General features: G+C 34.9%; 1 protein-coding gene across 1 annotated transcript in view; it reads left to right on the forward strand.

Annotated features, from left to right (window-relative positions):
* Window positions 1–1,055: 1,055 nt before the first annotated feature.
* The window catches only part of LOC121443491 (probable ubiquitin carboxyl-terminal hydrolase FAF-X), an 84,374-nt gene continuing 71,206 nt past the window's right edge, over window positions 1,056–14,223 (forward strand). Inside the window, exons 1-6 of the mRNA XM_041645234.1 lie at window positions 1,056–1,218; window positions 5,112–5,257; window positions 7,779–7,858; window positions 8,937–9,049; window positions 10,206–10,424; window positions 14,096–14,211. Of these exons, the coding sequence (XP_041501168.1) occupies window positions 1,123–1,218; window positions 5,112–5,257; window positions 7,779–7,858; window positions 8,937–9,049; window positions 10,206–10,424; window positions 14,096–14,211 (770 nt within the window). The 5' untranslated portion in view covers window positions 1,056–1,122. The remainder of the gene's footprint in view (window positions 1,219–5,111; window positions 5,258–7,778; window positions 7,859–8,936; window positions 9,050–10,205; window positions 10,425–14,095; window positions 14,212–14,223) is intronic.

The following is a 14,223-nucleotide window of genomic DNA, read 5'->3' on the forward strand; positions in this document are numbered from 1 at the left end:
TAATTTTAGTGGGAGTCGTGAAAATTAGAACCAAATACATTTCACATTAGATTTAATCACAAGAGATTTTTGTTTGTTGTTTTTAAAGTGCAGTGTAGGCCTGATTACATCTGATGAGGAACCTGGACATAAGTGCCATTAAAAACACCTCTTCAGGTGCTTTTACTCTGCAGGCCAAAAGAAACTCAGTAGTCTAATATGGACTTAAAGTTTTGATAGTATTCTTTGCACTTTTGTTAGTTTGAGAAGAATGCTTGTTACTAAATGGTTGGGACTTGTTGCCTTGAATAGGGCTCCAAAGTGCTTTTGATAAATATTTTATCAAAAGTGGAAACTTTAATATTACTTAATGAATTCATTTGTATTAGGGTAGTATGCTATACATTTTTACTATGACGAGGCTTGGTTTGGAATGAGAATAGGAACTACAATAGAGCTTGGATTTCTCACAATTATAGAATCTGAAATCCAAGATCTAGATGTTGATTTGCTTGTTTGGTTTTTTTTAGCGCGCGTGTGTGTGTGTACGAACGAATTGCTATCTTTGTTAGATAAGTAGTCTCTCTTAAAAAGTTTACAAGTCAGTTTGTGGTTTTTGTCCTGATGTACATGCTTTTGCAGTATACTTAAGGGATTAGACCGCTAGTTAAGGACAGTTTACCATTCCATGATTTAACTGAGTGGCAACTAACTTTTTGATAATTGTCTTTGGAGTCAGTTCCAGGAGAAAATTGAAATACTGCTTGATAAAGCTAGACTTACATGATTTTATGGAATAATAGCTATGGAACCATTAAGTTGAATGTAGTAATGAAGCTTTAGATTTTTTTACTTTTTACCCGTCATTTTATATAGTCATGCTCTCTTGGCCTGATTCACTCATGATATACTAAACTTTTTAACAGTTTTTTAGTTCATGATAGTTATATCTAAAGTAAAATGTTCTCTTTCCTTTTTCTTGTAGGTTATGCAATGGTCTCTGCAACATGTTTTATTCTTGAATTGGGGCTTTTTAAGACTGACAAATGCTGGTACTTCATCTTTTGTAAGGGGACTATAATTTCTTTTCGTAAGACAACTACATAAGCAGACAAAATTGCAAAGATCTGCCCTGTGTCGAGTATGACAGCCACGACTCGTGGCTCTCCAGTTGGAGGGAATGACAACCAGGGACAAGCTCCTGATGGACAGTCTCAGCCCCCCCTCCAACAGAATCAGGTAAGACATTATAGATAAAGAAGACACATTGGAGTATCTTCTGTGTGCTGAGTGTGGAAACATGATAGAGATGATTGTGAAACAACCATAAAATGAATGTTTTAAGAAAAGTAAATACAGGTCTTCAGCTGTAACAAAAAAACTCTAGTGCTTACATTGTCAGTCTTCAATAAAACTTAAGATTTAAGCCCTGTGTCGATTCTGGGAGAAACCATTGTATTATTCATTCAGTGTAGCCTATGGGACCAAGTAAATCATAACTCTTATTTTTTTTGTATGCCATATACATAAAACCATAAATTATCAATTTACAATAAGATTTTTAAAAGAATATAGAATCAAGTCTTATTACTGGTGTTCAAATTTTACCTTTGTGCCATACCAGCTATATGACTAGATAAGTTACATAATTTCTAAACCTTAGTTTCTTCATTTGTATGATAGGGATAACAGTAATGGAACTTCATGGCATTGTTTGAGGATCAAGTGAAATGTTCGTAAAGATCTCTTAGTATAGATACTGGTGTCAGTTTCTTGCTTTGTCCCAATGCTCTTAAAGTAATATTTTTATACTTTATATTCGACTTAGGTAAAGTTTCCGGTTCTCCTGATTCCTGTTCCCCCATTGGAAGATTTTACTAGCATAATTTACTGATTGTAAAAAAAAAAAAAAACAAAAACAAACAATAACAACAACAGCAAAAAAATGTGTATGTCCATCTGTTTTTCTTTCTTTTTTGGGGGGGGGGTCAGTTTTGTCCACTTCATCTAAAGCACCAACTTTATTTAGATGTAGTTGTTTATAATACTGTTTGTGCCCTTTGGTACTGAAATGGAACTCAGGTTCCTGCATATGCTTCTCATCCCAGATCCTTTGATATCCTTTTCACTATTTTTTAAGTATATTGGGGGCTTGTGGCAGTGTGTCTTTATTCATCTCTGATACTGCTGATTTGTATTCTCTCTCCTGATTAATCTTTCTAGGGGCGTACCAATTTCATTAATGCCCCCCAAATATATTTGGGGACTTTGATATCCCCCAAAGCATGCCACATGTTCTTACTGTTCTTTACTTTCATTGGATTTGATTTTCTTGTTTTCATATTCTGAAATTTATCTTAGTCCTTTCTAATCTATATAGTTTCATACATTTGTGATATTGCAGCCCCTATAGTACTGTGATGGGTAAACTGGTTGAGGTTGTTGTGTAAACATGAGTAATAGGTATGCTGTTTACAGAGATATACATTTTTGTGGAGTTTGTATGGGTAAGTTTTAAAGCAAAAGTGTTATTGTAGAGTACTTATATTTGTGATTTGGGGCTAGGTTTTTACTATTCAGCTGTTAGAGGTTAGCTATTATATCATTAGTCTTACAGAAGAGATCTGTCTCCCCTTCCTCTGCCACTTGAGAGAAAATGAGCAAACCAGGTCCTCCCTTTCAAATGTGCCAACTTTCTTAATTCATTTCCTTTTCTAGTTCCTATTTTTGAGACATAAAATGGTAATACATATGGTCACAAAACTTGACAAAGTAAAGTCTTTCCTGTCCCATAAATTTGAAGGTCAGTATTCAAGTTTCTTTAAATATAGTCAAAGGATTGTTGGACACCAATAATAACTGTTTTTAAACCAGGAACTAGTAGTTTATTTTTCTCCCTTCTTTCTTCTTTATTATCTGTGTTGTATGTGGATTCTCACCTCCTTTTGCAATTTTCATGGCTTTGCAGGGCTTTCAGTGAAAAGAAATCTTATTTGTTAAAATTATATTTATTTTGAAACAGAATTTCTCACTATGTATCTGGCTGTCCTGGAACTCCCATGTAAACCAGACTGGCCTTAAACTCAAAGATCTTCCTGTCTTTGCCTCCCAAGTGCTGGGATTAAAAGCGTATGTTATGGAGCTAGAGAGATGAGATGGTTCAGAGGTTAAGAAAACTGGCTGCTCTTTCAGAGGTCCTGAGTTCAGTTCCTAGCAACTACATAGTGGCTCACAATCATTTATAATGAGATCTCTTTTTTCTTCTGGTGTACAAGCATACATGCAGGCAGGAAATTGTATTTATAATAAACAAAATCTTTTTAAAGACATATTAATTTTATTTTAAAAATATACTTGGTTTTGTAGAGGTCTTAGGATTGTGATAGTAGTATTTCATGTCTGTTAGGTATTAATATATTTTTCATCTATTGACGATAACTCTCATCTTTAAAACAAAAGAATAAAAGTAAATTACATTCTTACCTATACAACCACTCTTTACCTATAGAATTTCTCCTTGTTTCTTATTGCTATTTTTTGGTTTGATTTGGTTGGTTTTGGTTTTTTCAAGACAGGACTTGTTTCTTTGTAGCACTGGCTGTCCTGGAACTCACATTGTAAACCAGATTGGCTTTGAACTCACAGAGATATGCCTTCCTTTATCTCTCAACTGCTGGGATTAAAAGTGTGTGCCACCACCATCCAGGCTATTCTATCTATGTTATTTAATGATAGGATTTTATTTATTTCACAAAATCTGATACTGTTGGACCATAAAGAAGCAACCAAAGATTTAATCAGTGTCCGATTAGGGCTTAGGGTTTTTGTTGTTGTTGTTGTTTTCTTTTCATTATTTTTAATTATATGTGTGTATGTGCATCTATGTGTGGGAATATGCACTAAGTACAGGTATCTACCGAGGTAGTGTCATATCTTCCTGGAACTGGTGGTTGTGAACTGCCTGGTATGGGTGCTGAGAATTGAACCCACTGCTCTTAACTCCTGAGTCATCCCTCCAGCCCAGGACTCAGTTTCTTGATAGCTTTACACATACTGAAATAAAGAGAAAATTTAAAGAAATTAGTAACTGGAGGTAGTCATTTTTGTGCCACGTGTGTTCTTGGTGTTTAGCTTGAGTCATCAGGCTCAGTGACAAGCACCTTACTAAGCTATCTTGATGGCCCATAAAGGAAATTTCTTAATCAAATTTTTAGCTTTTTTTGGGGGGGGAGTCCCCATCGGGGAATCGAACCCCGGTCTCCCACGTCGTCACGCGGGAGACTCAAATTTTTAGCTTTAAAAATCTGTGTATATAGATTTTAAGGCTCCAAGTATGTCATAAAAACCAGTGACAAATGGGATGAATATTCCTCAGATATGCAGTATTTGTGAAGGTTCTTGAATGTAATTTGACAATGTATGCTAATAGTTTTAAAACAAATTGTCTATTGTTGTAGTAAATATTTCTAGTGTCCTGTCTTAAAGAAAAATTTGCTTTCTGTAAGATTTATACATGGAAAGCTCATTAATTTTAATTTATGTAATGCTGAGAATTTTGACTACTTAGATATTGAATGGAAAGGGAACAGATACAGCCCTAATTTTGAAAATGAAAAGGACAGATAACAGTCCTAATTTTATTGAAAACTTACAGATCCATGAATAGTTTTTCTTTACATTAAAACGATCACAAGGAGGTAATTAAAATGTCCTTGCTGGTGTTTTATTTGTTGGTGTGGTATTATAGATGTTTAAAATTGGTTTTTGTTCGCATTTTTTGTGAGCTTGTAAACACAGGACAAAGTGTTTTGGTTGTTTAAAACAGGTTTCTAAAGTTATAGACTTCTATTTATATGGGGCCTCTGGCACTTGAATTCTTCTGGTGACTTTGTGTGGTAACTGTAGTGTTTTCCATGTTAAATGTGAAAATTCATCATTAAGTTGCTTACTTTCTCTTATAGTTCAGCACAAACTCTGAAAGGAGAACATATTAAATCATAAGCTTTCAGTGATCTCTTTGTAAAATTTTATGCTACTGACATTTTAAAAAATATTACTAATCTATTAGTGTTTGGACTAGTGTGCGTATGTTATAGGAACTTAATATCTGGAATGTTTAATTTTTAATCAAGACTTCATCGCCTGATTCTTCCAATGAGAATTCCCCGGCAACTCCTCCTGATGAGCAAGGTCAAGGTGATGCCCCTCCACAGATTGAAGATGAGGAACCTGCATTTCCACATACTGACTTGGCAAAGTTAGATGATATGATCAACAGGTCAGTTGGTTTTGTTTCTGGTGTATATAATACATAAGAAAGCCAGGTTTTCCAGCATTCTATGTGGTAGGTAACACAAAGACAATGGAAGAGGAATCTGCTGCCTTAATTTTCCTATCATAATCACTACCAAGTACTTCATAACCCATGGTTCTTGGTGGATATAATGAAAAAGAGTGAGAAATTTTTTAGGTTAACAATATGCACCTACATAGGGCCATATTTGTTTGATTCCAAAGTAGAACTGTTTGTGTTTTTTTTTGTTTGTTGTTTGTTTTGTTTTGTTTTTGTTTTTTGAAGACAGGATTTCCTCTTCTAACAGTCTTGACTGTCCTGGAACTGCTCTGTAGACCAGGCTGGCCTTGAGCTCACAGAGATCCACCTGCCTCTGCCTCCCAGTGTTGGGATTAAGGGCATGTGCCACCACCATCTGACCAATGATGAAAGCAGGTTTTCAATTGGCATATTCCTAAATTTAATAACTTTAGGGTATCCCTGAAACAAACCAGATCATAAGGAGTTTCTCAGGACATGCCCTTCATGCTGACTCAAGAGAATGACACTTTTAAGATGTTCTTTGGGGTAAGGAAAGAATGTAAAGAAACAGAAGTGCATGTCAAAAAACCCTATCTGAGTGTAGTCCTCACTGGGTAGTGTGAACTCAACAAGGGCCCCTCAGAAAGAGTAGTGGACACTGGAGCAATGAATGGCTCAGCCAGCAAGAGTACTTGCTGCTTTTCCAGAGGATTTGGATTCTGTTCCTGGCAACCATATGGCAGCACCCATCTGTCTGTTATTCTAGACCCAGGGAGTTACGGGTACCTCTTTTGGCCTTGAAAAATACCAAGCATACATGCAGACTTAATACTCATACACATAAAATAATTAAAATGAGAACATTTTTAAAAGGATAATGGAAAATATACTCTTAGGAATTTTGCTTTTTTGTTGTATTTTTACTTAATAAAAGTAAAAACTGTTAGATACATGGAAGAATAAAAATCCTCTGCATTAAAATAAACTAAGCTGGGTGTAGTGGTGCACATCATTATTCTCAGCACTTGGGAGGCAGAGGCAGGCAGATCTCTGTGAGTACAGGGTCATCCTGGACTACATAGTAAGTTCTAGGGCAGCCAGAGCCACATAGACCCTATCTGGAGAAAATATACAAACAAAAATCTAAATTCCTTAGTAATAAGTATGCATTGTTAAATATGCATAGAACTATGTTGTATAATATATAGTAAATAGATAATAATTTATCTAACCCCTTCCCCCAGCTTTATCCCCCTTACACATCCCAACCAAAAATTTCTCTTAACATAAATCAGGAGTACATTTTTCCATATTTGTGTTTACTATTATATATGTATTTTTTCTCTCTATATAAAATCTTATTATAATTTTGTAACTTGTTTTACTTGTTTGAAATATTTTCAATTGATTCATCTTAAAGGGAACATTTAAAAGAATGTATGCTTCTAGTAGCAGCTTTTAATAATCACATGCAATGAATTATTGTCAAATCAATTTTTCTTTTACTTTTTTCTCCTTTTTTTGGAGTTTTCCTACTCGCACCTTCTGTAAGGCTTTATTTGTAGGTAGATATTGTTTGAATTTGTATCTTGCTTTCTCCATCTATGGTAATTGCAAGTTTTGGGTATAGTAAGCTGGGCTGTCAGATCAGTGTTAGGCTATTTATAATGATTCTTGGTTGTTCTTAATACAGAGATGACATACTGGAAAGTTGCATTGTTACATTTCAGATTTGTCTAGTGGTTGATAAAATATGCAGGCTAGATATTAGGTTGCATAAAAACAATTGTTTATGGAAGAAAAATGCAAAGGACGTTTTTAAAATAATGGTGGGTAGTTATTTATTTCTAATAGGTTATTAATGGAATGTTTTTACTAAAAGGGGCAAGAGCAATTGAGATTGAGTTAAGACCAGCTTTTAGGAGAGATTTCAGTGGTTGGCTAGAAGAAGGTTGACTCTTCCTGGGACAGTGAGTAAATTAATGGTGATGATTGGGAAGGCCTATAAAAAGGATAGCTAGATGGTCAGCACTGGAACTAAAGAAAAGGCTGCATCTTTGTTTAAGGGAGAGTCACCTGTGGATTCTGTAGATCCTTTAGAAAAAATTGCTAGATTATGAGGCATAAATCAGTCTTGGCCTCCTGAAGTTTTTGTTCTTTGTGAAGAAGTTCAAAGCATACTTCTAATCTGAATTCTGAAAGCCCTTTCCTGTGAAGTTTAATAATAGGCCTCTGATGCACAATTGGTATTTTATTATAATAGTTTCTTACATTTTTTAAAAGTCTTCTTGTAGAGACAACAAATGATACTTAATTGTTAAAAGAAAATTCAGCCAGCCCCACTGTTGTAGTATTTAGTGTTATTTTAGTTAATACTTAATATTTTCATAGTAAAATGAATAATTGTAATTAGTAACTGACTATAGTACGTTTTATATTTAATACACAACCAGTAAACCTCTATTTTATTTTATACAATTCCTAGGCCTCGATGGGTCATTCCAGTTTTGCCAAAAGGGGAATTAGAAGTGCTTTTAGAAGCTGCTATTGATCTTAGCAAGAAAGGTATGTCTGAGTGTCAATGCTTTTCTAAATGTGTGCTACTACATATATTTTCACTTTATTTCTGAAAACTTTTATTTTCCTGTTAAAACACAAGCTTACAGATAAAGCTCTCATTTGTTTAAAAAGGACAGTCCTCAAGAGTGCTCGACAGAAAATGTATATGTATTTATATTTCTAAAGAGCAAGTCCATTGTTTAGATTTGCAGTCACTCAAAGATTTATTCCTGTTACGGGAATTCCATAATATACACAAAAGTTTTTACAATTGAGTACTCTGTAGGCAAAGCTACAGAGAAACCCTGTTTCAAAAAACAAACAAAATAGAAGCAATGCATCTTACTTGGTCTCTTCGAGAATAGTAAAGATATGAGTGGGCGCTAAGTACATGGTTTGCAAGCTAATATTTTAAAAATGATTGTGAAATGTCAAATTTAAGACTTTCAGAACAAAATGCTTGAGTCTCTGTCACATGGCACTGACTCATTTTGGGTTTAAGTTATAGTCTCATATTTATTTCCTTTATTTTTTTTTTACTTCATTGATGATTAAACCTAAGATTGTGTATATGTTAGACTAGCTACCCTTGCACTAAGCTATAGCTTCAGCCCTGAGTTACTGTTAATATTATCACTTCTGCATAATTATTTTAGAATTTGATTCCGGAGGCCTCGAAATAGCTGAGCAGTTAGTTACTAATGTTTGCTGCTCTTGCAGAGAGGGGACCCAGGTTTATTTAGTTCCTAGCACTCACGATCATTGGCTCATAATCACTTATAATGTCAGCTCCTGGGAATCTGACACCCTCTTCTGGCCCTTGTAGTACCTGCATGAAACATGGTATACATCAGGCACACACACATAAATTTTTCTTAATAATTTTTAAAAGTTTATTTCTGACTTAAGTTTCCTTTCTGACATGTAGAAACTTTGAAATAACAATAGTGTTAGGATAATGCTGTGAACTTTTTTCCAGAAGTACCCTTTAACTGCTAGCCTGTCATCCAGGTTTCCAATTACTTATGTCTTTCATCACATAGTTGAACATTGTGAAATAATTTTTTTTCCTCCCTTTTCTTAGGTCTTGATGTTAAAAGTGAAGCATGTCAGCGATTTTTCCGAGATGGGTTAACAATCTCATTCACAAAAATCCTTACAGATGAAGCAGTGAGTGGCTGGAAGTTTGAGATTCACGTGAGTTTTCCATTTGTCTTTTAAAAAGCAGATTATATAGTAATCCTTTTGGTGGGGAGGGCAAGTATGTGTGTATTTGTTTATGATATATTTGGCTGATTGGAGTATAAATGTTTAACTTTTAAAGTAATTTTATAGTAAGTTATTTCTGTTAGAGGTAGCATGGGCATTTAAAACTAGCATGAGATTTAGAGCTAAAAATACTTGATTTAATCTTTCTCCCTGGTTCTCCAGTACCTTTTGAACTTGGGCAAATTCCCTCATTTTATTGAAAATCTAATGCAGTCAATTGTAAGATGTAGTTTTATATATTGTTAAGGAAGGCAAAATTGCCCAAGATGGGTAAAATGTAATGCATGTCTGAGGGACTAGAAAAGTCAGTGTTGTAGAGATAATGAGAAATGAATTCACTGCAGAAAAGAGTACCAAAGAAACATGCATATTTCATTTTTGGCACCTAAAACTTCTAAGTGTTTAAGCCATGAGTTACTGTCTAAACAATTCTATAGTCTGAATTCAATTTACAATTGTCATCCCTTTTAAGTAGATAACTCAGGGGCTATAATATCTCTGAATAATGAACAGAAGCAAATGAAAATAGTTTAGTATTTGTTATTTGTAGGATGCAATCATATTTTGTTTAAAGAGTTGTATTTGGACTAATGAAATGCTGTAACTGCTACAGACCTATTTCTTGTTTCACTATGGACATAGTCATAAAGCCAATTATGTTTTTGTATTCTGAACATTTTTTCAGTTACAATGATGGGGTAAAAGTCACAATATAACATAATTTTCAGATTTAGAATATGATTTGTCAGTATATAGTCTTCCATTTGGAGTAACTGATACATTTTAGAATTTTAGAATTGTTGCTTCTAGTGTAAGAATTCTAAAGAGGGAAAAGGGAATTTGTATCTTGTCTGAAGATACAATCATTACTTATTTCATTTTTAAGCAAGAAACTTCTTGAAAGTACACACCATATAAATTATGAAGCAGATTAATTTGGTCATAATACTAGTGGATTAAATATATTCAAGTAATCAGTATAAAATGGGGAGTTCATTTAATCTTAAGAGTAATTAGGATTGCAACTTCTGTTTGAAATTGCAGTGTTTCACATTCTAAATCACCATTCTCCCATATATAACAGAGATGTATTATTAACAATACTCATCGCCTGGTGGAGCTATGTGTGGCTAAATTGGCCCAAGACTGGTTTCCACTTCTAGAACTTCTTGCCATGGCCTTAAATCCTCATTGCAAATTCCATATCTACCATGGTACACGTCCGTGTGAATCAGTGTCCTCAAGTGCTCAGGTGCCTGAAGATGAACTTTTTGCTCGTTCTCCAGACCCTCGATCACCAAAAGTATGTTGATTTGTTACTTTCAAAATTAAACATTAAGATTTGTTTTGTTCTACTGCAGAACTTTAATCTCAATCTCTTATGAACACAGAAAAAGACTAATTTAATTATACTCTGAAAGGGATTTTGCATTATGGTTTGAATTCTTGATTTTATACCAAAACTGTTTTATTGTATTCTACTAGTGTTTAGTTTTTCTGTGTAGTAATAGTTGAGATCTGACAACTAAATATGGCTTTGAGACTTTTAATGAAACAGTATATAGCACTAGGAGCCTTTGCGTAGTCATAGTATTTCAGTTCAGTGCTTATGGTCCCCCCTCCATGTATAGTTAATCCCTATTATCTTTTACTCAACTAGAAATAGTCATAATTTGGTTAATAAAAGATATTTGTTTCATTTGTAATAGTAATAGAGAAAAATTATGACTGATTAGAAACCTCAGGTGTGGATAATAAAGCCATGATATTTTTTTTAACTCCAGAATAGGAATATGTTATATGCTTAATAATAAATCACAAAAGTAAAATAATAGAAATTATAAAATGGAAGCAGGAAGATAAAACTTTGAAATTTTACTAAAATATATAGTTAAAAATAAATTTCCTCAGGACAGGAACCAAAAGCTACGGAGAAACCCTGTCTCGAAAAATCAAAAAATAAATAAATAAATAAATTTCCTATAGCAGTGTAAACAGACTGTACTTTAGATTTTTTTACTATATACTTTTAAATTTATACTTTTATAATTTTAATTTCCTTTAGTAAGTGCTGCTAATACATAGTTTCTAAATATAAACTTTAAGGAAACTTTTTGAGATTCGTTTCTGTTTCATGTGCATGAATATTGCCTGCATGTATGTTTTTACACCATGCACAAACCTGGTGCCCTTCAGAGGCCAGAAGAAAGTAATGAATTCCCTGTAATCCACAATTCCCATGTGAGTGCTGGGAATTGAACCTAATTCATTTGTAAGAGCAGTCAGTGCTTAACGGCTGAGCTACCTACCTATCTAGTCCCTAGAGAGATACTTTTAAGATTTGGGATTTTTTTCCCCCTTCTCCTAATCAGTCAAGAAAAATTGAAAGTCAGAGGAATTTTGTGACTTTCATTGTTAAATCTTTATAAACTTTTTAAAAATTGATTATCAGGAGGTGGTGGTGCACACCTTTAATTCCAGCACTTGGGATGCAGAGGCAGGTGGATCTTTTGAGTTCCAGTACAGCCGGTGCTGTTACAGAAAACTTTTCTCAACTATCCCCACCCCCCACCCCCCACCCCGCAAAGAGCATGCACATTCTAGGCTATGGAATCATTTAAATATTTTTCTATGTAAGACTGGTTTGATGTTGCCAGTTCTAGGGTGGTATGTGTTGCCTCCTCCTGACCTCCACCCAATAGTGCACATGCATGCATACTGAACACTTATAAACATAAAATCTCTTTTTTAAAAATATTTTTTTTTATTTATTATGTATACAATATTCTACTTGTGTGTATGTCTGCAGGCCAGAAGAGGGCGCCAGACCTTATCACAGATGGTTGTGAGCCACCATGTGGTTGCCGGGAATTGAACTTGGGACCTTTGGAAGAGCAGGCAATACTCTTAAACACTGAGCCATCTCTCCAGCCCCTGAACATAAAATCTTAAAAGAGAAAGAATTACCTATTAAGTATATCAGCTCAGTAATCTCATTCTAGTTACTGAAGAAATAAAAAAAAATACATAGCAAACATGTACTTTTTTACAAGTAATCACAAAAGAGATCTGGTGAGCTGAATAGAGGTTTGGGGGCTAGAGAGGTGGCTCAGTGGTTAAAGAGCACTTGTTGCTCTTGTGGAGAATATGGGTTCAGTTCATAGCATCCACATTGTGATTCACAATATCCCTTAATTTTGACTCAAATGGACCTAATGTGCTCCTCTGGCCTCTGGCACCAGAAATGCCACATGGTGAAGTATATAAAGGGAAACACTCATACACGTAAAATAAATACTGAGAGTTTAATGACCTAGGATTGGTCATTAAAATAAAAGATAGAAAAATATTGAACTTACTGAAATATGACAGTGTCTAGTCTTAGAGAACTTAAAATTTCAATTGTTATAATTAGCTTATTGTATTTGTTCCCTTGGTTTCTTGAGAGATAGGGTTTCTCAGTGTATCCCTGGCTACCCTGGTACTCACACTTTAGGTCAGGTTGGCCTTGAACTCAGCGATTCCCTCCTGCCTTTGCCCTGGTACTGGGATTAAAGGTGAGCACCACCATTGCCCAATCAACAGAATCTGTATTCTACATTTCCTCTTTTTAAATTCAGCTGTAGGTTTTTTTTTTTTTTTTTTTTTTTTTTTTTTTTGCCTAGGACATTAGTAGAGAAACTATTTTCTTCTCCCTCATTTAATTTCAAAACACGGCTTTTTAGAGGGTGGCAAGGTGTAAAAGGTTGTCTTGGGTATTTAGCTTTTTGATATATTGATCTCCCCCCCCCAAAAAAACAGGGTTTCTCTGTGTCTTTGGAGCCTGTCCTGGAACTAGCTCTTGTAGACCAGGCTGGCCTCAAAACTCAGAGGTCCGCCTGCCTCTGCCTCCCAGTGCTGCGATTAAAGGAGTGCACCACCACTGTCCGGCTGATGTATTTCTTTTGTGACCTTTCAGTTCATTTTGAGTTTTTTTAAATGGCAAATTTTATTAATAAGGTTAATAAGATTGGAATTGAATACATTTATGTAAATTAGCTAAAGAATCCAGAAGTGTAATAACACATACGATGGTATAATTGGGTTTTCCTGCCTCTCTCTCTCTCTCTCCCTCCCTCCCTCCCTCCCTTTCTCCTTTTGTTCCTCCTGCAGTGTATCAAACCTAAGCCTTTGCTCTCGGTAGCCAAGTGTTCAACTCCTGTGGCATGGGCTAGTTTTTAATTGACAGTTCATTTTTAGGCTTCAAGATTATTCTATTTATATGGAATTTTTTAAAAATATTTATTATGTATACAGCATTCCTTCCATGTATGTCTGCAGGCCAGAAGAGGGCACCAGACCTCATTACAGATGGTTGTGAGCCACCATATAGTTGCTGGGAATTGAACTCAGGACTTTTGGAAGAACAGTCATTGCTCTTAACCTCTGAGCCATCTCTCCAGCCCCCTTGATATGGAAATTTTAAATGCTTATAACTGTAATAAGAAATTGACTCAGTGAGTGACACATGCCATTGATCCCAGCACCCAGGAGTCAGAGGCAGGCAGATCTCTGAGTTCAATGCTTGTCTGGTCTTCAGAGGGAGTTCCAGGACAGCCGGGGCTGTATAGAGAAACCCTGTCTTGGAGTGAGGGGATTTACTTAGAATATTTTATACTAGATTGTTAAATAGCTTTTCCTTCATCTATTACTTGAGTATTTTAACCTCATAAATTATTTTTACATAGGTGTTTTTAGGTACTTAGGAAAGCCACATTCTCTTACAGTGTGTGATTGCTGAGACAAAACATGGATTTAATTCCCCAGTAGCAAAGCTGATGCATTGTTTCTGTAATGTAAATTCATGCTTGCTGTTTACTCTTCATCACAAGTGGATTACTGTGAATGACTTGACATTAATTGGTTTTAATATATCAGTCAAAATAGTACTTTTTCTTAGAAGCCAAAAAGTAAACTTTCTTACTTTAATTGCAGGGTTGGCTAGTGGACCTCCTCAACAAATTTGGCACATTAAATGGATTCCAGATATTGCACGATCGTTTTATTAATGGATCAGCATTAAATGTTCAGATAATTGCAGCCCTTATTAAGTAAGTTAGATC

The sequence above is a fragment of the Microtus oregoni genome, unplaced genomic scaffold, assembly GCF_018167655.1.
Source record: "Microtus oregoni isolate MIOR12 unplaced genomic scaffold, Mior012 000108F_ref0000382, whole genome shotgun sequence".
NCBI lineage: Eukaryota > Metazoa > Chordata > Mammalia > Rodentia > Cricetidae > Microtus > Microtus oregoni.